The sequence below is a fragment of the Natator depressus genome, chromosome 5, assembly GCF_965152275.1.
Source record: "Natator depressus isolate rNatDep1 chromosome 5, rNatDep2.hap1, whole genome shotgun sequence".
In the NCBI taxonomy this organism is placed as follows: Eukaryota; Metazoa; Chordata; order Testudines; family Cheloniidae; genus Natator; species Natator depressus.
The window spans coordinates 88,170,342-88,194,255 of NC_134238.1; the positions used below are offsets into that span (position 1 = coordinate 88,170,342).

The 23,914-nt window shown below is 40.0% G+C and overlaps 1 protein-coding gene across 4 annotated transcripts in view; it reads right to left on the reverse strand.

Moving 5' to 3' along the window:
* The window catches only part of DAPK1 (death associated protein kinase 1), a 121,956-nt gene that overhangs the window by 31,598 nt on the left and 66,444 nt on the right, over positions 1–23,914 (reverse strand). For 3 of the 4 annotated variants that reach the window (XM_074953162.1, XM_074953159.1, XM_074953160.1), the window contains 12 exons: positions 20,911–21,049; positions 19,241–19,370; positions 18,891–18,939; positions 18,769–18,795; positions 18,136–18,288; positions 17,942–17,987; positions 13,680–13,769; positions 11,888–11,980; positions 7,957–8,076; positions 7,413–7,526; positions 2,595–2,693; positions 1,746–1,844 (listed from right to left, as the gene is read on the reverse strand). In XM_074953162.1, the coding sequence (XP_074809263.1) occupies positions 1,746–1,844; positions 2,595–2,693; positions 7,413–7,526; positions 7,957–8,076; positions 11,888–11,980; positions 13,680–13,769; positions 17,942–17,987; positions 18,136–18,288; positions 18,769–18,795; positions 18,891–18,939; positions 19,241–19,370; positions 20,911–21,049 (1,159 nt within the window). The remainder of the gene's footprint in view (positions 1–1,745; positions 1,845–2,594; positions 2,694–7,412; positions 7,527–7,956; positions 8,077–11,887; positions 11,981–13,679; positions 13,770–17,941; positions 17,988–18,135; positions 18,289–18,768; positions 18,796–18,890; positions 18,940–19,240; positions 19,371–20,910; positions 21,050–23,914) is intronic. The other variant, XM_074953161.1, reaches the window with a different exon arrangement.

The following is a 23,914-nucleotide window of genomic DNA, read 5'->3' on the forward strand; positions in this document are numbered from 1 at the left end:
AAATGTTGTAATGGCTCCTAGAGCATAGAATAGAATTTTTATTCAGGGATTAACATCTTCCATAAAGCAAAATAAATAGTTTATTTAGGCCAGGCCTACTCTACAAAAAGGCTGGCCCATACAAACATGGTACAGCTTATCCAGCCAAAGTAATGTTTTTGCCAGTACAGTTTGTACCAGTGCGCTGAGCAAAATAAGATAACCTGGCAAAAGCACTTTTATGCTGGTGCAACTGCACGAGGACTCTTCTTTGCATAAAAATGCTTAAAAAAAAAATTACATCCCTAACTGACCTTATTATCATGGCAAAATTTTTTAGTGTTGACCTGGCCTTAGTAACATTAGTGGAAATAAGGTAATTTTTCATTAGCTCTGAACTGCACTAACCTTTGCTACATTCAATTTCAAGTCAAAATTCTTTTCATGCAGGATAAATGAAAACAGAGTTCTGACCTTATCCTGGACATCAGTGGGAGATCCTCTTTATGAGAAACTGAAGCATTTTCATTAAGGAGAGTGCAAAGTGCACTTATCACTTATCACACTCATATGCATGGGTTTATTTTCCCAATAAAAACACCATCACTACAAGACTACAAAACTAGCTATATTATTATTGTCACTTGACTTACAAAGACAGTCTTTGATACAAGGCAAAGCTGAGGACTTCTTCCTCAACAACTAGATTTGTCTCACTGATGAAGGATTTATCTACACTGCAATCAAAGGTGTGACTGCAACTCAGGAACCTAGGGATCTAGGAAGTAGGCCAGCCCGGGCTAGGGTTAGGGTTGAAGGAGGTTAGCTTCCCTGCCATAGGGTTAATGTTCTGGGAGATAGGTCTCCCAAGTCGAAGGTCGGGCTTCTGGGAGATAAGTGTCCGCGAGTCAGGATTAAGGTTCTAGGAGGTAGGCTTCCCCAGGATAGGGTTAGGGTTCTGGTTCTGAAAGGTAAGCCTCTCTCAGCTAAGGTTAGGGTTGTAGAAGGTAGGTCTCCATGAGTTAAGATTAGGGTTCTAGGCAGTAGGACTCCCTGCTGTAGGCTTAGCACCGTAAGAGGTGGCTCTTTCACAGACAAAGGTTAGGTTTCTAGGACCTAGGCCTTCCTGGGTTAGGGTTAGAGTTGCAGGAGGTTGGCCGGTCCGGGCTAGGGTTAGGTTTCTAGCACTAAGCACTCTGCAGGGTAGGTTTAGGTTTCAAAGTAGACGTCACCAGGCTAGGGTTCGAGGCGGTGGGACTCCCCAGGCAAGGGTTAGGTTTCCACGAGTAGGCCTCCCTGGGTTAGGATTATGGTTCCAGGGGTAGGCCTCATTTGGCTAGGCTTAGGCTTAGGGTTCTAGTACTAAGGTCTCCCAGGATTAGGGTTGCAGGAGGTAAGCCTGCCCAAGCTAGGGTTAGGGATCTAAAAGGCAGGCGGGCCCAGGCTAGGGTTAGGGTTAGGGCTCTAACACTAAGTGCTTGGTAGGATAGGTTTATTTCCAGGAAGCAGGTGTTTACCAGGCTAGGGCTAGGGGTGCAGAGGGTGTGCCTCCCCAGACAAGGGTTGCGGGAGGTAAGCTTCCTGGGCTAAGGGAAGTTCCTATGAGTTAGGTCTCCCACTGCTAGGATTAGGATTGTAGGACGTAATCTAGCTGGCATGGCGAAAAGTAACAGTAAACTGCCTGTCATACCCTAAAATACAGTTAATTGTTCATAAAAATATACTCTCAGCATTTAAGTTGACAATGAAAAGAGTTTTTTCCTTACCTTATCCTTAACATCCAAAGGGCATTTACTCTCACAGAGAAATTTCAGAGTTTGTACATGACCATGTCGAGAAGCCCAGTAGACTGCATTAGACCCAGCCTGTTCAAAATATTGTATTATAAAAGTAATGAACAAAAACATTGCACTTCAGGATACTCACTAGGCTATAACTTTGTGCACGCGCGAACACACACACACACACACACACGTATGTGCTGAACAACGGGAGGCTCATCCACAGCCAAAGTAAGCCAAAGAAACAATAAGACCAAGAAAACCTCCACAAGTTTTCCAGACGAGCCAGGACTAGAGCTTTCATCAAAACCTTGAGATTCTGGGACTTCATGTCGGTTGAACAAGAGTTAATATCAAATTATCTTAACATCCCCGTATTCTCTTAAAAGATAGTTTGCCAAGCTGCTGGGGGTGGGAGGAAGAATCACCAAACAACACTTCATGAAGAAAATACTTTAAGTCAATAAATAGTGATTTAACAAGTTAGTGGCTCAGGCAACTTGAGCCAAAGCCACCACATAACACTTTTTCAAGAAGTATAAATGTTTTTCACAAAGGATCCCCATTATAGCTTTTGTGTTTTAATAGGAATGACAGCTCAAGTAATTAAGCAGTACATTTATCATTCTGTAGAGGTTTGTGAAAAGCGCTCTGGCTAATTTGGTGTAAGAGAAATATGAAACTAATTCGATGAAGACACTTACTAAAGTAGAAACAACCTTTTACGATTAATAACTTGAAATAATTTACTACATTAGCTGCAATAAAACCCACTAATATGATATGAAACTCACTAGTACCAACTAAAATTGTTATACAAAATAGAATCCTGACCTTATCCTGAATATCAATACGGGATCCTCGCTTTATGAGTAACTGAAGCATCTGAATGTTTCCACAGCCAGCAGCAATTAGCAGTGGAGGTGTTCCATGCTGAAAACAAAGAATAAAAAAGGAAAAAATACTGTCTTTTGAGAGATTTGGATGTGGAGGGGAAGAATGCTGAAATAGCAACTGGACTTACAAATTTACAAAGGAACGACTGATTTTCCATATTATTGAGAGAAAGTCACGTTTAGATAAATGGTCTACAGGGAATAATTTACGAACATGGGCCAGCGTTTTCAAATTAGGGTGCCTAAAATTAGGCTCTAAATCTATATTTATGACCTAAATAAACACAGCCTCATTTTCAAATGAGTTGGGCACCTGAAGTTCTCTTCTATTTAGGCTCCTAAATAAGGTTTTAGAAGTCTGAATATAAGCAGTGGGCACACTATTTTAGAGATGTGTGCCATCTTCCTTCCTGCCTTATCTGGCAATTTCATGTGACTGCACCAAGAAAACAGACCAGAGAGATAACAAATGATCTTTAAGATTTTTTTGGTAATGAAATCATGTAAAAAAAATCAACCCATCTCAGAAAACAGCTGAACAATACACATCATACAACACTAACTATTAGGGCTGTCGGTTAATCGCAGTCAACTGACACAATTAACTAAAAAAAATTTACAAAATCACAATTAATCTCAGATTTAATCGCATTGTTAAACAGTAGAATGCCAACTGAAATTTGTTAAATATTTTTGGATGTTTTTCTACATTTTCAAATATATTGCTTTCAATTACAACACAGAATACAAGTGTTCACTGCTCACTTTATTATTTTTATTACAAATATTTGCACTGTAAAAATGATAAAAGAAATAGTATTTTTCAATTCACCTCATAAAAGTACTGTAGTGCAATCTCTATCAGGAAAGTGCAATTTACAAATGTCGATTTTTTTTTTTGTTACATAACTGCACTCAAAACCAAAACAATGCAAAACTTTAGAGCCTACAAGTCCACTCAGTCCTACTTCTTGTTCAGACAATTGCTAAGAAAAACAAGTTTGTTTACATTTACAGGAGATAATGCTGCCCACTTCTTATTTACAATGTCACCAGAAAGTGAGAACAGGTGTTTGTATGACACTTTTGTACCTTGCATTGCAAGGTATTTACATGCCAGATATGTTAAATGTTCGTACATTCCTTCATGCTTCAGCCACCATTCCAGAAGACATGCTTCCATGCTGACGATGCTTGTTAAAAAATAATGCATTAATTAAATTTGTGACGGAACTCCTCGGGCAGTTCATAGAATTGTATGTCTCCGGCTCGGTTTTACCTGCATTCTGCCATATAGTTCATGTTATAACAGTCTCGGATGATGACTCAGCACATGTTCATTTTAAGAACAATTTTGCAGATATGACAAAATTCAAAGAAGATACCAATGTGAGATTTCTAAAGATAGCTACAGCACTCGACCCAAGGTTTAAGAATCTGAAGTGCCTTCCAAAATCTGAGGGGAATGAGGTGTGAACTCACTGCTTTGGATTGTTATCGAGCAGAACCCGTCATCAGCATGGACGCATGTCCTCTGGAACAGTGGTTGAAGCATGATGGGACATATGAATCTTTAGAGCATCTAGCACGTAAATATCTTGCGACAAGTGAACTTGTAGGCTCTAAAGTTTTACATTATTTTATTTTTGAATGCAGTTATTTTAGTACATAATTCTACATTTGTAAGTTCAACTTTCATGATAAATTGATTGCACAACATTACTTGTATTAGGTGAACTGAAAAAACACTATTTCTTTTGTTTTTTACAGTGCAAATATTTGTAATAAAAATATAAAGTGAGCACCATACACTTGGTATTCTGCATTATAATTGAAATCAATATATTTGAAAATGCAGAAAACATCCAAAATATTTAAATAAATGGTATTCTATTATTTAACAGTGTGGTTAATCAGGATTAATTTTAATCGCGTGACTACCCTACTACCTATATCATATTTTCTGTTTCCTCTTTCTGTAGCCTGGGCTATTTCTTTCTTTTTTTTTTTTTAAATAGTCTTACAAACCCAATTTTGGCAAGTGAACTATCCAAACATACTCAATTTTAAAAAGTCTGTTCAAAGAGGAAGAACTGATGCCCTGAATCTGGGATTCAAAGGGAACATTTTAAATGCAGGTATCTTGACCTACACGAAGAAACAGTTCCTAGCAAAAGCAAAGGCTGATTCCAAGAATAACACATGCTAGGAGATAAACAGCTCCAAGGTGTGCATTGGAAACATGAATGTGAGTAAATATATTACATCATCATTATATGGCTGTTAAAAATAGTGTTACAAAAGTTTTCTTGTGTAATTTATTCGGATATGCACTAAACCATCTTTAATCTTGCTCTCAATCCTGCAATCCTCTACTGTAGTCTTAAATAAATAAAGCTATCAAATGAAGTGTTGGATTTCACAGCCCCTGCAAATCCTCTTGCTTGCTCCGACCTAATATTCACTCCCTTTCCCTTCAAACACATCTCCTCCACACCAACACATACATTAAAGCCAGTGGTATCCAGGCTGTCTCCTTTCCCACCTACACCACGCCAAGGACACATGATATCCGTCCCACCCCACCCTGCCTCCTCTATCAAATCACTGAATTGTAAGACTGGAAGGGACCTCAATAGGTCATCTAGTCCAGTCCCCTAGCATTGAGGTAGGGCTGTGTATTATACAGACCATCCCTGACAGAGGTGTGTCTAACCCGTTCTTAAAATGGAGACTCCAGAACCTCTCCCTAAGTAATCTGCGCCAGCGCTTAACTACCCTGACAGTTACAAAGTTTTTCCTAATGTCCAACCTAAACCTCCCTTGCTGCAATTTAAGCTCATTACTTCTTGTCCTGTCCTCACTGATTAAGGAGAACAATTTATCACCCTCCTCTTTATAACAACCTTTTACATACTTGAAGACTTATGTCCACCCTCAGACTTCTCTTCTCCACACTAAACAAACCTATTTTTTTCAATCTTTTCTCATAGGTCATGTTTTCTAGACCTTTAATCATTTTTGTTGCTCTTCTTTGGACTTTCAAATTTGTCCACATCTTTCCCGAAGCATGGTGCCCAAAACTGGACACAGTACCCTCGTTTAAACTTCTATCAGTGCTCAATAGAGTAGGAGAATTACTTCGTGTGTCTTTCTGGCAACACTCCTAGAATAGATCCCTGAACTATGTTCACTTTTTTGCAACAGTATTACATTGACGACTCATATTTAATGTGATCCACTATAGCCTCCAGTTCCTTTTCTGCAGCACTGCTTCTTAGGCATTCATTTCCATTTTGTATTTGTATTCCTTCCTAAGTATAGTATTTTGCATTTGTCCTCACAGACTTTCATCTTATTTAATTCAGACCATTTCACCAGTTTGTCAAGATCATTTTGAATTCTAATCCTGTCCTTCAAAGCACTTTCAACTCCTTCCAGTTTGCAAACTTTTTAAGTGTACTCTTCATGCCATTATCCAAATCATTTAGGGGGGAGGGATAGCTCAGTGGTTTGAGAATTGGCCTGCTAAACCCAGGGTTGTGAGTTCAATCCTTGAGGGGGCCATTGAGGAATCTGGGGCAAAAATTGGGAATTGGTCCTGCTTAGAGCAGATGACCTCCTGAGGTCCCTTCCAACCCTGATATTCTATGATTTATGAATATATTGAATAGAACCAGACCCAGGACACATCCCTGCAGGACCTCACTCGATATTGCCCTTCCGGCTCAACTGTGAACCACTGATAACTACTCTAAGTACGGTACTCCAACCAGTTGTAAACCCACCTTATAGTAAGTTCGTTTAGGCTATATTTCTCTAGTTTGTTTATGCAAAAGTCATGTGAGACCATATCAAAAGCCTTATTAAAGTCAAGATATACCACATATGTTTTCCCCATATCCACACGGCTTTCTACCCTGTCAAAGAAGGATATTAGGTTGGTTTGACATGGCTTGTTCCTGACAAATCCCTGCTGTTACTCATCAGCTTATTATCTTCTAGGTGCTTACACACTGATTGATTATTTGCTCCATTATCTTTCTGGATATTGAAGTTAAGCTGACTAGTCTGTAATTCCCTGGGTGGTTGTCCTTATTCCTCTTTTCATAGATGGGCAAATACAGTACCTTTTTTCAGTCCTCTGGTATTTCTCCTGTCCTCTACAAATTCTTAAAGATAATCACTAATGGCTCAGATTGCTCTCCAGCCAGTTCCTTAAGAATTCTAGGATGTATTTCATCAGGCCCTGCTGACTTTAAAATATCTAACTTGTCTAAGTAATTCTGAACTTATTCTTTTCCTGTTTTAGCCTCAGATCTTACCCTATTTACACTGATGTTCACTATGTTAGTCATCTAAATCATTGCTAACTTTTTTGGTGAAAACAAATAAAGGCATTTCACACTTTGGCCTTTGCTATGTTTTCTGTTATTGTCTTTCCCTCCTCATTGAGCAATCAGCCTGTCCTTGGTCTTTCTCTTGCTTCGCATGTATTTGTAAAATGTTTTCTTGTTACCCTTTATGTCCCTAGCTAGTTTAATCCCATTTTGTGCCTTGGCCTTTCTAATTTTGTCCCTACATGCCTGTGGTATTTTTATATTCATTCCTTGTAATTTGATCTAGTTCTCACTTTTTGTAGGACACTTTTTTCCCCCCAGTTTCAGGTCATTGAAGATCTCCTGGTTAAGCCAGTGTGGCCTCTTACTATATTTCCAATGCATAGCTACAGCAAGTGCTGCAAACACACACATACCCATTGAAAAAGGTACAGCAGGAGCTCTTCTCTCATCCTGTAGCCCATTGCACTCACAAAGGGCAGGCTCCTGCCAATGTCCTCACACAGGTTCATGCACACCTGCATGTTCTCCTGTGATGTTGGTATGGAAAGGGGGAAGGTTTTGATTGGAAAATGAAGTAAATAACACTCCTTTCCCTGAATCCACCCCCACCCCACCAATTTCCATCATGATTTAAAATATTTGTGGTTATATTTAATTGCAAGTTTGAGAGATTTTTCTTTTTATTACCAAAACTTAAATTTTGTGCTGATTTTCAAGCAACAGTACTCTTTACGTTTCAGAGGCCTAGGAAAAATATTATGGCATCCATATCCAGACAGTTTCAGAGGAATGAACAACGAACTCCTAACATAACTTTTCGTAGGACAGCTTACAAGCCATTTAACCATTAGTCTTATTTCAAATATTACATTTCTATTTTATAGCCACATCACTCCATACAAGAACAAACAGATATCTGGCCTCCCCACTTGTTGCAGCACAGACCTAACACCATACCTTGTTGGGTTGATTGACATCGTAATTAGTCAGAGATCCCAGGAGATGCTGTAGTCCAGGAACGTTGTCATCATTGATGGCATGAATGATGGCTTTCATCACAAATGAATCCTCCTCATCCTCATAGTTAACAAGGAAATAGAAAAAAAAATCGTCATTAGCTTTCAAAATAATAATAGTAAAAAAACAAAAACAAAAAATCCCCCAGCACCTGTCAGGATACGGAAAGAAAATTACATTTTCAAAGCACCATACAGCCATTTAGCTGCAAGACTGGAAAACTTATTCACAAGAGTCACGCTGCTAAAATGTAGGAACACTACGTGGAAAATTTACCCTAATAAGACGTGCATTTTTTCCACATCTATACACATTATTTACTGCGTGAGATTCCAGAGAAGTCTTTTTCTACCACATTGTTTCCTTACTGGAATTTTCTATGTATCATCTAAATGGAGAGCTGTATAAAGTAAAGTAAAGGTGTGATAGGACCTTGTTAAAAAAATGCATCTAAAACAACAATATAAGATACAGGTACAAACCTTGTACTTCCCAGGGACTATCTGTGTTCTCCATGAGTAAGTCAGCAAAAAGTCACAGAAAAGAAAATCATGTAGCCTGATTTTCGAATCACTCTAATTTTCCTTATCCTGAGTTTATTAGTGTTTTAAACACTAGCACTTGCCTGCAATCCTCCTCCCTGCTAAAGAGTTGGTGTGATATCTTAAATGGTGATTCAGTGTTAAAGTATAGCAATAGGAGCGGGAGTAGTATGGGTGAGAGAACAAATAGCACAAAAGTAGAATGATAAGAAAAGGAAAGTGGAAGTGAGAACATGACTTGCACAGGAGGGAAACTGGGAGGATAAAATGGGTAAGAAAGAAGTCTCTGCAGAATTTTTGATTTTTAAGACTATTAATGCACAGCAAAAAGTATGTTTACGTTCTAATGCATTAATGTTTAAGCTTTACTGATCACAGGATATTTCCTAAAGACTGCATTAAAACCTGAAGAGCAAGCTAAAAAGAGAAAGCTTCTGGATTTACAAGCTTCTAACTATAGCTCCCAAGGGCTTAAACCTAAAAGGCATACACCTGCATAAACTGAAAGGAAGCTTGTTTGGCATAGGGTCTAATGTACTCTCTGGGCCCATCCTGCAAGGTCAATGGGAGAGGAGGGTGCTCAACATCTCTCAAGGTACGTAAACATTGAAATTGGGAGGTGCGATTGCAGCTTGTATAGACATTCCAGAGCTAGCTTTGATCTAGCTAGCTAGTTCAAGTACCAATATAGCACTATAACTGCAGCAACTGCGGTGGTGGCATGGGCTAGCTTCCTGAGTAGAAGCCTGGGCACATACTCAAGTAGCTAGCCCATGCCCCCACAGCTACACTGCTATTGTCATCCAAGCTCCTTCGATCTAACTAGATCAAAGCTAGTTCAGGTATGTCTACCCATGCTGCAGTCACATCTCCTGATTTCAATGTAGACATAACCAGACTTACACTTGCAGATTGACCTTTATGTCTTTAAAAATCCCTGTTATAGTCAGAGTATAAAAAAAATCGATTAATTAAAAATGGCCTCCTGTCTGCATTTCACTTATTGATATTGCTGTCAACCGTAGAACTTGTGTGTAATTAGAAGTTTGCCCTTTCTGAATCATCCTGTTATTCTTGACTAATTCAGAAGGTCAAGCACACCAGTCCAGTGGAGAACGGGAGGAACAGTTGCTATGGTAATAAATCAGGGTGTTGCAACCACCACATTAGAGAATCATAAGCACATTTGTTTGCATTTCTATAACATTCTTCATCTTGAACTTCCTCACAAGTTATACAGACACACTGCTGATATGCAGCTGCTAGCTACACCTGAAGTTGGAATGCAGGAATCAGGTAGCACAACTAAACACATGACAGTAAGTAAGAAGGGTAATTTTGTGAAAGGACTCTAGGGCAAGCCTATCCTCTATGCCATTTAAGAGTACTCGAATTGCCCTCCAGTGTCTTCAGTCATAGCCAGATGATAGACACGACACACAGCAAACACAAGGTGTCATTCAAAAAAATGTACTGACAAGAGTAGAACTCAACACATCTACCTCGGATGAATGAAGGGGAATATTTCTACTGGTTGCTTTTGCTATCTTACTGCGCAGTTACACCCTGTCTAGCCCCATTATGCTAACTCCAATTGGAGCCACTTGGACCTACCACTATCACTAATTAATAATGCACAAACAGGTGCACAGAAGTTTTTTTCCCCCCCAACCCCACCAATGAACAGCTGTGCTATAACTTGAAGCTCTAGAGCAGGGGTGGACAAACTATGGCCCGCGGGCCACATCTGGCCCTCCAGCTGATTTAATCCAGCCCTCGAGCTCCCACTGGGGAGCAGGGTCTGGGGCTTGCCTTCCCGTACTCCAGCCAGGAATGGGGTTGGGGGTCGCGCCGTGCTCCATTTAGGGGTAGCCAGCGGGATCCGCGTGCTGGGAACTGCAGGAAGCTGCAGGGGCGGTGCTTGTGGACAGGCCAGCGTGTGGAACCGCCTGGCCATGCCTCCTCATAGGAGCCGGGGGGGGGAGGGGGGAAACGGACGACGACATGCCGCTGCTTCCGGGAGCTGCTTGAGGTAAGTGCTGCCTGGATCCTGCACCCCTGAGCCCCTCCTGCGCCCCAATCCCCTGCCCCAGCCCAGAGCCCCTTCCTCCCCCCCCCCCCCGAGTCCCAGCCCAGAGCCCCCTCCTGCACCCCCAACCCCTCATCCCCAGCCCCACCCCAGAGCCTGCACCCCCAACTGGAGCTCTCACCCCAACGCCCTGCCCCAGCCCAGAGCCCCCTCCTGCACCTTGAACTCCTCATTTCTGGCCCCACCCCCACCCCCCCGCCCCAGCCCTGATCCCCCTCCTGCCCTGTGCCTTGGTCCCAGCCTGGAGCACCCTCCTACATCCCAAATCCCTCATCTCCAGCCCCACCCCCGCACACCAATCTCCTGCCCAGAGCACCTGAACTCCTCATTTCTGGCACCCTCCCAGAGCCCGCACCCCCAGCCAGAGCCCTCATGTCCTTCCTGCACTCTAACCCCAATTTCATGAGCATTCATGGCCCGCCATACAATTTCCATATCCAGATGTGGCCCTCGGGCCAAAAAGTTTGCCCATGCCTGCTCTAGAGTATGTATCTCATTCATTTTTTCATTCTATCTGCCCTAACACAAAGGTCATTCCATAACTATATTAGTACAAGGGACAATTCCTTCTTACACCTTGAAAACTAAGGAACCCTACAGATTTCTGTGGTGTCCTGACTGAGACCTACAGATCTCCTAACTGTAAGGCATGCTAAGCAATTGTGCCTTTACTGTGGTGAGCCCTCAGGTGCTCCTTAACACCCATCCCCCACCTTTACATCTGACTGCTTTACTTATTCAAATTTGGCTACTGCTTGCTCGTAATTATTTCCTTTCCCTCACATGTTTTCCTGAAACATTTACATTGTAGAAGCACCTACTTTTTAAAAAATTCCTTTTAAATATTCTAAGCTTTTTTACTTAAAAAAAATAAATAAAAATGGTTTATAGCATACAGTACCCTGAGCAACTCAACCTGCAAATGCTCAATACATCTGTTTTATAATTACTATGGTGTGAAAGTTTCTCATGAATCAAACTACAACAACATGATAAATAAATTTGAACCTAAAGTTATTGGACTCAATGCAGAAGTTAGTGAAGATAATTCTATAGTCTGTTATGCAGGAGGTCAGAATAAATGATCATAATGGACCCTTCTGGCCTAAAACTTCATGAATCTATCTCTTGCCATATCAGAAATAATATCCTATATACACATTTTAAAATATTTCAGTATTCATGTTGTTATATGTCAGAAAGTATTTAAAGCAGTAAACCAATAAAAACATATGCTTACCAGAGTATCATCACTCCTAGCAACACTCATGTTACTTCTGGATAAGAAGGATCTTGATAATCTTTGGCACAATGAAATTAAGCGTACTGATTGCTTTTTAAAAAGAAGAAGAGCTATTTTTACTTAACATATCAAATAGAACATTTGTGATAGGAAGATATTTCTTTTAAAACAAACTATCATCACAGAAAAGGAAAATTGTGTTTTAAACACATAAAAGTGGAAAGAATTTTTGATATATCAGGTTTTTCACTGTGTATACTGTTTACTCATTGGGTTTCATCTGTACTGGTAATAAAACAGACTTGTCTGTTTCAGTAGAACACCAATGGGTAGCAAACACTGGATTTAAACATTTTTCTATGCAAACAAACAAAAAAAGTTACTTGTACTAAATTCCCCTTGCTCAGGCCATACATTTCATGAAAATACTTCTACGAACGGATTTTCTCATTTTAAAATGTGCACACATACACAATTTAATTTGGACCTAAATTACCTGATAGTGTTCCTTTAAATATTACATTATACAAAAGGATGCTTCTTCTTAGACACCAGAGAAGACTGACATTTCTCATGCAATTTAAGCTTTACAAGCACACTTGATCCCACCTAAACCAGACACTGAATCTTGCCAAATAGATTCTGAGGCCAGATATTTAGTATTTTTTTCTATTGCCTAAACTAGAGAGAAAAATCCTATTTCTTGACCTCTATTCCAAAGAGGGAACTTCTCTTTTATAATTCATGCATCCCATTGCTGACTCTCGCTTAACTCTGGTATCATGCTACATAGATTTCTTCTGCTACACCCCTTCCTTTCCTTGCTTCAAGTGCAGGTCTCTCAGTATGTGTGGTGAAGTGAAGTTCTCTCCTTTGCTGATTCTACTCCTTACACCTACCCACACTCTGCCAATTCCACACCCAGTTTCGGTTCAGAAGCGAGGCTCACGTAAGTCTTTCAAGGTGCAGAGCCTTAGACTGTAATCTTTGTGGGGCAGGAACTAAATTTTTGCTCCCCCCTCCCACTTTTGACCAACTCCAGTTGTTTCCTGTTCATTTTTTTTTTTTTTTTTTAAGACTAGCCTCTTTGCATATTTACACTGCCATGCACACCTATAACATTTGCCATGACATTAGAGTCATACAAATAAATACAATAAAATATAAATGGTTTTCAAATTGTAAATATGCTCTTGTTATTTGACTGTCTTGATAATATATAAAAACAGAGGGGTAGCCATGTTAGTCTGGATCTGTAAAAGCGGCGAAGAGTCCTGTGGCACCTTATAGACTAACAGACGTATTGGAGCATAAGCTTTCGTGGGTGAATACCCACTTCGTCGGATGCATGTATTCACCCACGAAAGCTTATGCGCCAATACGTCTGTTAGTCTATAAGGTGCCACAGGACTCTTTGCCGCTTATATAAAAACAGTTTATATAAAATGAATACAGCTCAATGTACAATTTAAGTATTTATACTCAGTTCAGTAATGAATAGAATTTCTCTTTAGCTTTTTACACTACATCTCCACAACCACAGCATCTAAGTGCCTACAAATGTACTCCAAGTCAACACAAGAAGCGGGTTCTCCTTCCTCTTCCCCCATGCTGCAAAGACTTTGATTGGTACGAAAATGTATTTTCTGTTTTTAATGAAGTTTCAGCTTGTAAACTTCATCTGAGCAAAAAAGCAATACAATTAACAATATTTCAATTGTGTTTACCCTGAGAAGAGAATGACATTACATTCATCACCAGTTTTATGAAGACTTGCTAAATAACTTACTTTCCATTTTCTTCGTGCTGCAAACTTTTTGAATTTCTCCATATTTACTGCAGATGCTTTTCTGCTAAGGGCTTGTTGGGTATCCTTAGGCTATGAGGAAAAGAGGCACAAAAGGATATTTTTAAATATCCCCCAATTATGCTACTGCTTTCCCAAAATCATCTTCCTGCTGTACAATTTTAACTCCAACTAAACAATTATCTGAGGTTGCAAAGACAGTAAAGTCCACAGTATTGTAGTAAAGCATACAAAAAGGCACCATTCTAATATGCAAGACCTAGCAGAGAGTGCAGTCAGTATCTTGAAGAAAGCAGCAGGCATTCCAGGAAGCCACACCTGTAGAAATTTCATGTGTTCCAAAGAGTTAGGGTCTCTATGCACATAAATCATCCCTCTTTTTTCCTTAAGGTGTAGTTTAAAAAACTCCCAAAACCTTAAGTTCCACCTCATTGTGTTGTAAAGACAGTTTATGAATACAGTGCTGGCTAGAGGCATACACAAACAATTGTACAACCTTATTCATTCCAGAGAGGCATTAAATTGTCACCTCTAAACATTAATTACAAGTATCAGTATAGTTAACTATTTTGCTGCTGACTGCCTTAGCAGAAACATCCAGCTAATGAGTTTAGTCAGAGTAGCTGACTGCTCTATTAATTTGAAGGATGTTTCCAGAGTAATAAGGTAGCAAGTTTCAAAAGAAAGTTAACTGTTTTGTAAACCATTTGATTTTTTTTAATCTTTAACCTAGGACTTCTATCTCTCGGGCAGAGACCCCTCCCCGATCCTGGTGTACCAGCAAAGACCTGTTTTCTGTAAGGATTTCCTGATTGATTATAAATGCAGCACAGGTTTTGTTCTGCTTTCAGGATAATCAATTTGGTATCCAACATCTCCCATTTCATTTCACTAGTTTACAAGTCAAGACCCAGCTACAACTGCAATGGGCTCCAGTGCCGCATGCCACCTCTCAGGGATTACCTATATGACGATTTAATATGCGGCAAGCTGGTGTGTGAATCTACAGTCCTCTTGCTGGCAGCACACTAAGTGGCAGTGTAGACCCTGCTGCCATGAACTAAAAGTTTCATAGTGTGCTTTAGGTCAACGTGTACTACAGAACTTTTAGTGTGTGGCAGCAGGGTCCACTGGCCACTTAGTGCACAGCAGGCTAATGCGCTGTAGATTTACACTTGAGTCAGCACTCCATACAGACAAGCTCTCAGAGCGAACACTGAGCACCAACCCTCAGATGAGTGCATCCTTGTATTAAGTCAGGGGTAGCCAACCTGAGCCTGAGAAGGAGCCAGCATTTACCAATGTACATTGCCAAAGAGTCGCAGTAACAGGTCAGAAGCCCCCGATCCACTCCCCAGCACCTCCTGCCCGCCGGCAGCCCCCACCAATCAGCACCTACTCTCCCCTCCCCCTGCAATCAGCTGTTTCACATGTGCAGGAGGCTATAGGGGGGAGGAGCGAGGGCATGGCAGGCTCAGGGGAAGGGGTGGAGTGGGGGCAGGGCTTGGGGCAGAGCAAGGGGATGAGCAGTGAGCACCCCCCAAGCACATTAGAAAGTTAGCATCTATAGCTCCAACCCCGGAATCCATGCCTAGGTAAGGAGCCGCATATTAACCTCTGAAAAGCCACATGCGGCTCCGGAGCTACAGGTTGGCCACCCCTGCATTAAGTGATCTGGCATGCTCTGTGATTAGGAAGGCCCCAAATACCAGTGTACGATCTAGCTTAACAGGAAGATGTGGTTGGGCTCATATGGCACAGGGGTACTAGATTGTTATATTTTTAAATAGGGGGCAAATGGTGGCAGGAGGACGAGATATCTAGAAAAATCAGGGTGTTCAGGCTATCAGACTAACTTCTCTTGTGCCAGGAGCTGGAAAACGTGAACAAGAGTAACTACATTAATATAAAACTGCTTAAGTACAATTTCAATCAGCTTAAGTGAGTGTACATTTAGAGTTCCTATTAGTGTAACTAAACTGAGTTAGTTACTCTATCTAAAACAGGGTGACATTTTTCAGCAGTTTTTTGGCACATAATGCAGATTTGGGTTGACAAAGCCATTTTGCAAAATCATATTGATTTTGGCTGTTTTGGTCAAAACTCTTTCAGAAATCTCAAACTGAAATGTTTCAATTTTTTGGGTTACAGTCCCCAAAGAGACTTAACTGCCACTCACAGAACTGTGGTGGTATGGAGGTGGCCACCTTATACCCAATATCCCAGTGGTTGGAGCACTCATCGGCTCTTTTGGAGGTTTGAATCCCCACTCTGAAGCAGGGATTTGAACCAAGGACTCCCTACTCCCAGATGAGTGCACTAACACCTGAATTATAGAGTATTCTGGGGTGTCTGTCTCACAATCTCTCCTGTTGAAGCTGTTTCACATTAAATAAACAATTAAGTGTTTCTTTGGGGCGGGGGGAGAGAATGACTCTATAGTCTGGTAGTTAGGGCCCTCAGCTGGGAGACACCCATATTCCAGTCCCTGGTCCAATGAAAACGTAATAATTTATACAAAGTAGAATATCTTTTAATAGGAGATACTGAGAGACACCCTCCCCCCAACAGTTAATACTTTAGTGATTAGGGCACTCACCTGGGATGGGTGAGACCTGAGCTCAAGTCCCTGCACCAGGGTGGGGATTCAAACCTGCATCTTCCACATCCTAGGTATAAAGGAGGCAACACCACCACCTTGCTTTTGTGAATGTCCCTTTGTGAATCTAGCCCTTTACTGCCAAAATTCCTTTGCTTATTAAATAAAAGGGGTCAAATGCCCAAAATGGAAACAAAATGTTTAGTTTCAGGTTGAACAAAACATTTTGTTCAATCCCAAATTATTTTGTTTTGAAACTGCCAGGGACCTGAAAAAAAATGGTTATTTGCACAGTTCTAACTCTAGAGCAAAAAAATCAGTACTAAACCAACTATTGAAGGGTAGTTATACTGTGAAGAGACTTTGTAAGAACATCTCAGAGAAGTTCCATGATTCTGGTTCAATGATTTGCGGATGAAATGCATATAGTTAACAAACAGAGATTTTCTTCCCCTCCCCTGTCAGCCTTGCAAACTCAACCAAGTACCTTGAGAACCAAGCTGCTTCTTGTACATCATCATGACCCACCATAAAAGTTCTGCAAGCCAGAATATGTTCTTAGTGACATTTCCATCACTCCACTGCTTTTACTGGCTTTGTATAGGTATAAACTGACTGGAACTTAATGCATTATTATTGATTGTGCATAAAAAGGAACAGAATCCAGCTGACTTCCAATTAGGAGTGCTGGCTCTGCAGGGCTAATAGCAGTATGCACTTATTTTGTCCCTCTTCATTTAATTCACAAAAGGAAGTAGACAGGACGGAATTTATGCAGGGAACAGATCTAGTGAACAAAGTGCAATTTTTACTCATCCTTCAGAGCACAACTGAATTTTAATAAGATCTAACAGATTATTATACAGCAGTGTGCTGGATGAGGCTCCCAGGAGTTCCTTGTTGAAATTATGTCACCAGTGAATGTTGGGATGATTGATGAAGTTAGGTCCTCTCTGGATACTGCTAAATCAAGTCTTCCAGAGATGACAAGTGGCAGGGCAAGGAACAATTTTATTTTAATTTTTCAAAACCACACTCTTAGAAATGGGCCAGATTGCACCAAGGGGCCTGTATGATCAAAAAAGGCCAGATGCCCTATTCTCCCCCTTGTGACCTAGATCTCTCTCTCCCCTGTGGAAAAGATGACACTATATCTTAGAAAACCCTACTCAAGCCAAGTATTAATTGGGAAAGAAGTGGATCAGTCCCAGCAGTTCTCTTCTCGGCCCAATTAGGGAGCGAGGAAGAGACATGGCTCTCCTTAGCTCAGTCATCATTTAGCCACACTTAAATAGAGATTTGAAAAGGTTAGGAAGAGGAAGAAACTGGATTTGATTCAGAAAATGTATCTTTGCTGGTACACTCTTTCCTGAACATTTGTGTCTCCCTGACCAAACAAAAAACTGTCATCTGAATAATGGGCTACAGTACTTGCCCATAACTACCATGTACAGAACATAACTTAATTAAGTCTATAGCCAATACGCAGCATCCTTCCATTTAGCTTTGCAAACAGCAATATTTATTAAGTGGGAACACCACTTTATGCTTTCTAGTTTTCACGAAGTAGTTGAATAAGCATAAGTATACATACCGGAGAATGATAAACAAAAGAGAATATAAAGTGATTTCCTTATACACTAACCTTGATCCAGGGATGCTGCAAGCTATCCAGAATTGTCATTCTTTTCCTTTAAATGGGTGAAAAAAATACTCCTATTACTTTGTTGACTCTAGCAGATCATATTTAACTAACGAGCACAAATACAGAATACAAATTGAACCAGGATATGTAATTCAGGATACCACAGCAGAAACACAGGAACAGAAGTAACTCACTTTGGATCCTTAACTAGAAGTCTTCTTATAAAATCTTTAGCTAGGGCACTGGTATTACTGAAGAATTCTTCCTCAAAGTCATAATTCACAGCAGATACGTTTGCTAATGTTTCTTGTTTTGTTTCTCCAAGAAATGGTGATGCACCACTTAGGCTGTTAAAAGTAAGATTGGACACAGTACATATTATATGCTACATGCCATTTTATCCCTGCAAGATCTGACAAGGAAGTGCAAAAAAAGAGGCTTTCTGCTTTTAGAGTTCAGACGTATCTTAAAGATGATGATCTTACAAAGACAAAAGCTGTGATTTAACTTCAGAGAATTAAAATTAATGTCACTTTGGAACACTGCCTAATCATCTAAACAAGGCTTCCATCCCACTATCTCAGCATTGACTCTTAGCTATTCTTTTAACAATTATGCTATAGCTATTTTTATTATTCAACTTCAATTAGGTGAAAATCATGTAGAATCAATGCAGTTTAGTTAAGTGGCCATATGCTATGTATATGTCTTACTGACATCAAAAATACACCAAACAATTGAAAGCCAAGAGGACAGAATCAGAACATAATGTTAGAACAAAAAAATTAAATGTTCCCAAAGAATGATTTATGGATTTTGATACTTACAGAATGTAAGTTATTACACCGATGCTCCTGGAGAGAGAGAGAGAGAGAGAGGGAAAGAGTCAGAACAATAATACAATATATAATAATGACAACTACCATCTCAGAATGGTTCATTAACTTACCACATATCTGCCTCAAGACCAAGGGGTTCGTAGTTTACTATTTCCGGAGCTAAGAGAGAATGAATAGTATGTGAAGTACATAAGCAAACAAAGATGCAAACAGCAGTTTTATTTAATTCTGACACCTTAAAAACACTGATTTATAACCTGCAATGTCATTATAACAGAAAATCTTTTACAATGATACAACCAAGTTACTGCTAAGGAATATGGTGTACTTTACAAAATGTCAAAATGTCATTTACTGCACACAAATTCTGTAAATCATAGCTAAGTTGAGACATGCCATATGCACGATTTCATAGGCTTAAGGAAAAGAAAACAATATATAAGGCATAACCTGTACTCACCAACAAACTCTGGTGTTCCAAAGATATTTTTAAACTCATTTCCAAAGTCAATTTTGTGTGATAAGCCAAAGTCAATAATCTTGATGCGGGGCTTTGGTACATTTCTATCCAGCAGCATTATGTTTTCAGGCTTTCAAAACAAAAACCAACAAACAAAAAAGATTTCATAATATGCACAGGCTACAAGGCTACTAATGTGCTCGTTAGTTAAATATGCGTTTCAGTCTCTTGGCCTTGTCTTAAAAATATACGTGTTCCCTAGAGAAGCCACATTAGCTAAAACATGCTAATCCAAGTTAAAATCCTGAAGTGAAACCCTGGCTCCATTAAAGTCAATGGCAAAATGCTCATTGATTTCTGTGGTGACAGGATTTTACCTTTAGCGTAGACACTGCAGTTGTAGGTTAAACAAGTGTTAGCTGGTTGAGGTAAACCCTTGGCTCTCCTCTACCTGGGACAGCTAACATGTTAAAACTACAACTTCCTCTGATATACTAGGATTTTAACATGTGTTAGCTAGCACATGTTAAAAATTCACCTTTGTTTCCATAGTGTAGACATGGCCATTATCTTCAGGAGGACTTCAGCACCTCTTTAAATACCTTGAATTGAGATGCCTTCCTGATTTGGGGCCTATATACCTCCACAATCCAAAATCAAGAAGAAATATCAAAATGCTCAACACTTGAAAATATTGATGACTACGAAAAGAAAAAGCTAGTAAAATGATATTAAAAAGAATTCAACATATTAATGGAGTTCACATATGCAAAAATACATAGACATTTCTCACATAATATTGCTTTTCTCTTTTCACTGACAAGTTGATCTGAAACAGTCTTTTCACTTTCTGGAAATTGCTACTTGCTTCACAACCATCCCTGACAGTAAATAATTTTGTCGTCTTGTTTCGGTTTAAGGAAATGCAGATCTTCTGAGTGAGCATTAGATGCATGGAATGCAAACAGACAGAAGAATTTTCCAGTTCAGAATGTTGCATCAAAATTAGAGTAGGGTAAAAATTTTTGTTGGAAACTTTTTTTTTTTGGGGGGGGGGGGGGCAGGGAGGCAAAAATACAAATTTGACATAAAAATTTTTGCAAATGTGTGTCAGTTTTGCCAAATTGTTCATGTAGAAAAAACACAATTTTTTGGGAAAAAAAGTCATAGCATTTCGTGTCAATGTTTTTTTATTTGAAATGACCTATTTTGAAATTTCCTTAAATTTTATTTTAAAATAGTAAAAAATTGCTTGAAATTTAAATGAGATGTTTTCTTTGACCTCAAATTATTTGTTCTTCTGATTTTTCAAAATTGCCAGTGAACTGAAAAATTGATTATTTGCACAGCTCTAATCAAGGCCACATCCATACTACATACAATTCCTAACCTGACATAGGTTTCAAGATCATTCTTGAAAACTGTTTCCAGGATATTGTTTTGTGGGTAACTCCCAGTCTGTGTAAATGCGGGAAAAGCATTTTTTGCTTTTTAAACTAAAGACGGTTGGAAACAATTACTATTCAGCTGAGTTCTCTCCCTTATCTACATAGGCTGGCAACCACATTTTCAAGATGTGATCTGTATTACAACTGGAGATTTTTTTTGGTAGCGTAATTGGGACTTTAAGGGGGTTGCTTACAGTACCCCAAATTATCTGTCCAACATACCTTGAGATCAAAATGGGCAATTTGCAGAGAGTGGAGATAGTAAACACCATTAAGGATTTGTTTGAGAAATTCTGTGGCCTCCTCCTCAGTCAGAGATTCCTTTTCAGCTAAAAAATCAAAGAGCTCTCCACCTGCAACACTGAGAGAAGAGGTGCGGGGGTTATTGGCAAGAACATTTTAGCTTATTGATTTTCGTAGTTTAACTGTTCTCACAGCCATCTTATAAAGCATCCAGCAGCTCTTAATGACATTCATATCAAAACAGAACACGACAATTTACATAATTTAATACCTACAAAATCAGTAAGACTTTTTTCCCCTCCTCCTGAGAATACAATGGAGAGATTTTAACAAGAACTTGTGCTGGCTTATATAGCTTAAATTAGAATACCCCATACATGTGTACCCATCTTCACAGAAGTAAAAATTCAATGTTAAGTTAAGGAAATATATTTGAACACATGTAACTGCTGGAATAGATAGAAACTAAACTATGTTTTAACATACACTAGCAGCAAAATGTTATGGACAATAATAGATGATTTTTAGGATTAGAAGGTATCAAGATCAGGGTTTATTCAATCTGCAGTTAGCAGCAGCCCCAACATGCTTTATTTGTGCTCAGAGCATTCCAAAACACATTCCAATCCTTGATTTAATCTAGTGCCTTAATCATTCATACTAAAACTGAACTCAAAACATGCCAAGCACTTTCTACAGAGGAAGAGAGAGTTCCTGTCCTCAAGGGCATACCATCTGAAATGAGAGTTTTAGGTATGTCAGCAGAAAGACGACAAAGGTCAGAAAGGATGTGTAGGAAACCGCAGCAAGATTTGGACACAGCTTGGATATGAGAGAAGAGGGAAAGTAAGGAGTTGAAGATAATCCTCTTGTCATTTGAGGTAGGAGCCTGATCAACATGGATTGATGGTGATGTGCTCAGTGACTGAGAAGGGGGAGGCAAGATAAGGACTTGAATTCTGTTTTTTTACCTATTAATGTATCTGAACACCATATTAAAAAAGTCTCCAAATTTCTCTCAGTTTGGGGATTCAAACTGAGACCATTGGTTGATTTGGTCACCTCTTGAATCTTAAAAATCATGTCATTAGAAATATACTGGAACCCTCAAAAGTTCTTTTATTTTTCACTCCTTCGCATAGTGATTTTCAACAGTCTGAAATTCAAAATTACAGCTTAAGGACAATATTTGAGATGCACAGAAGCATTGGTATTAATTCTGTCCACTGGCGTGATCTTAAAATTTGATCAAGATTTGAAGTTTTGATAATTAAAAATAGGATTCATATACAACAATAGCTTTATAATCAGTGTGAGTTTTTGAAAATACATTTGACTTGCTCTACTAGGTCTCTAAGGTGCCACAAGTACTCCTTTTCTTTCTACTAGGTCTATTTTTCATGAGACAACTTTCAGCATTGTAATGCAAATTTCATATAAAGTGTATCTTAATGAGTTCTTACTGCTTGCATCAAGATGGGTGGAAAACAAGTCTTTTTTTAAGTGACACTTTCTTCCCAATAATAATGATAATAATAAAGACTAAAGGAAACTATAATAATTAAATACAAAAATTAAAGACTATAAGGGAAGGTGATCTGGTTTAACTCCCTTTGTTAGTACAGTAGTATAAAAATGAAATACCTACAAATTAAACACAGCTCATTATTTTGCCCGACATCAGTTGAGACGACCTTAGGAGATGCGTGCACGTGCGTACACACACACACACTCACTCTGTCAGCTATTTATTGAATATTTCAGAGATTCCCTTAAGATATGGTCCATAATCTACAGCCACAGCTCTTTCTGGTGGTCCAGGGAAAGGTGGCTGATCACATGCTGCTGGCTTTCCTCCTCATCTAGCGTTACTGATTTGTACTAAGAGACTGCTAAAAATATATAAACTAATTTCCTAATAATATTTGTCAATGTGAGTGTTTCTTGTAGTTGCCACAGGGATAAGAGAGTAATGAGGAATGGAAAGGGAGACATTCACGAGACAATCTCTCTTACAGGCTAGATCAGGGGTTCTCAAACTTCATTGCACCGCGATCCCCTTCTGACAACAAAAATTACTACATGACCCCAGGAGGAGGGGCCAAACCCTGAGCTGCACCATGCTGAGCTGGGGGGGGGGGGGGGGACTAAAGCTGAGGCCCAAAGGCTTCAGCCCCAGGCAGGGGGCTGGTAACCTGAGCCCCACCACCCAGTACTGAAGCCTCACGCTTCAGCTTTGACCACAGGTGGTAGGGTTTGGGCCTCAGCAAGTCTAAGCCAGCCCTGGTGACCCCATTAAAACGGGGTCCCAACCCACAGTTTGAGAACCACTAGGCTAGACCATATCTTTAGAGAGAGTGTTTAAGGACCCCTGGGCTATTTTCACATACCTTCCTTGAGTAATAGGCACCGGTGGGTGCTCTGGGGCTCAAGCATCCATGGAAAAAAAACCAGGAGGTGCTCAGCACCCACCAGCCACAGTGGTTCCTCTCCAGGGCTTACGGCCCGATCAGCTGTTTGGCGGAGGGCTGCTGGGAGGCACTTGGCGGAGAGAAGGGAGTCATGGGCAGACAGGCCTTGGGGAGGGAGCAGGGGTGGAAGAGGCGGGAAGGAGCCTTCCAGTATGGGCAGACAGACATGCACTTTGAGCTAAATCAGTGGCACGTCTGCAACAGCACGGGCTTGGGCTAGCCACCTGAGTACAATCCCACTCCAAGCCCCTGGGTATAGAGTCAGGTGGCTAGCCCAGGCCGCTGCAGCCACACTGCTTTTTTTAGTGTGCTAGCTTAAGCACAGCTAGCATGTGTCTGTCTACTCACGCTAAGAAGTGCCCTCCCAGCTGTAGTGGAGATGTACGCATAGTCTTCTATTATAAATATGAGGGAAATATTTAGAAACACACTAACAACTTCCTCCAATGTTTGCTTGCATTGGAGTGCCACTTGGTCTCCTCTACAGTCTCATCTTTAAAGGTGAAACTAAA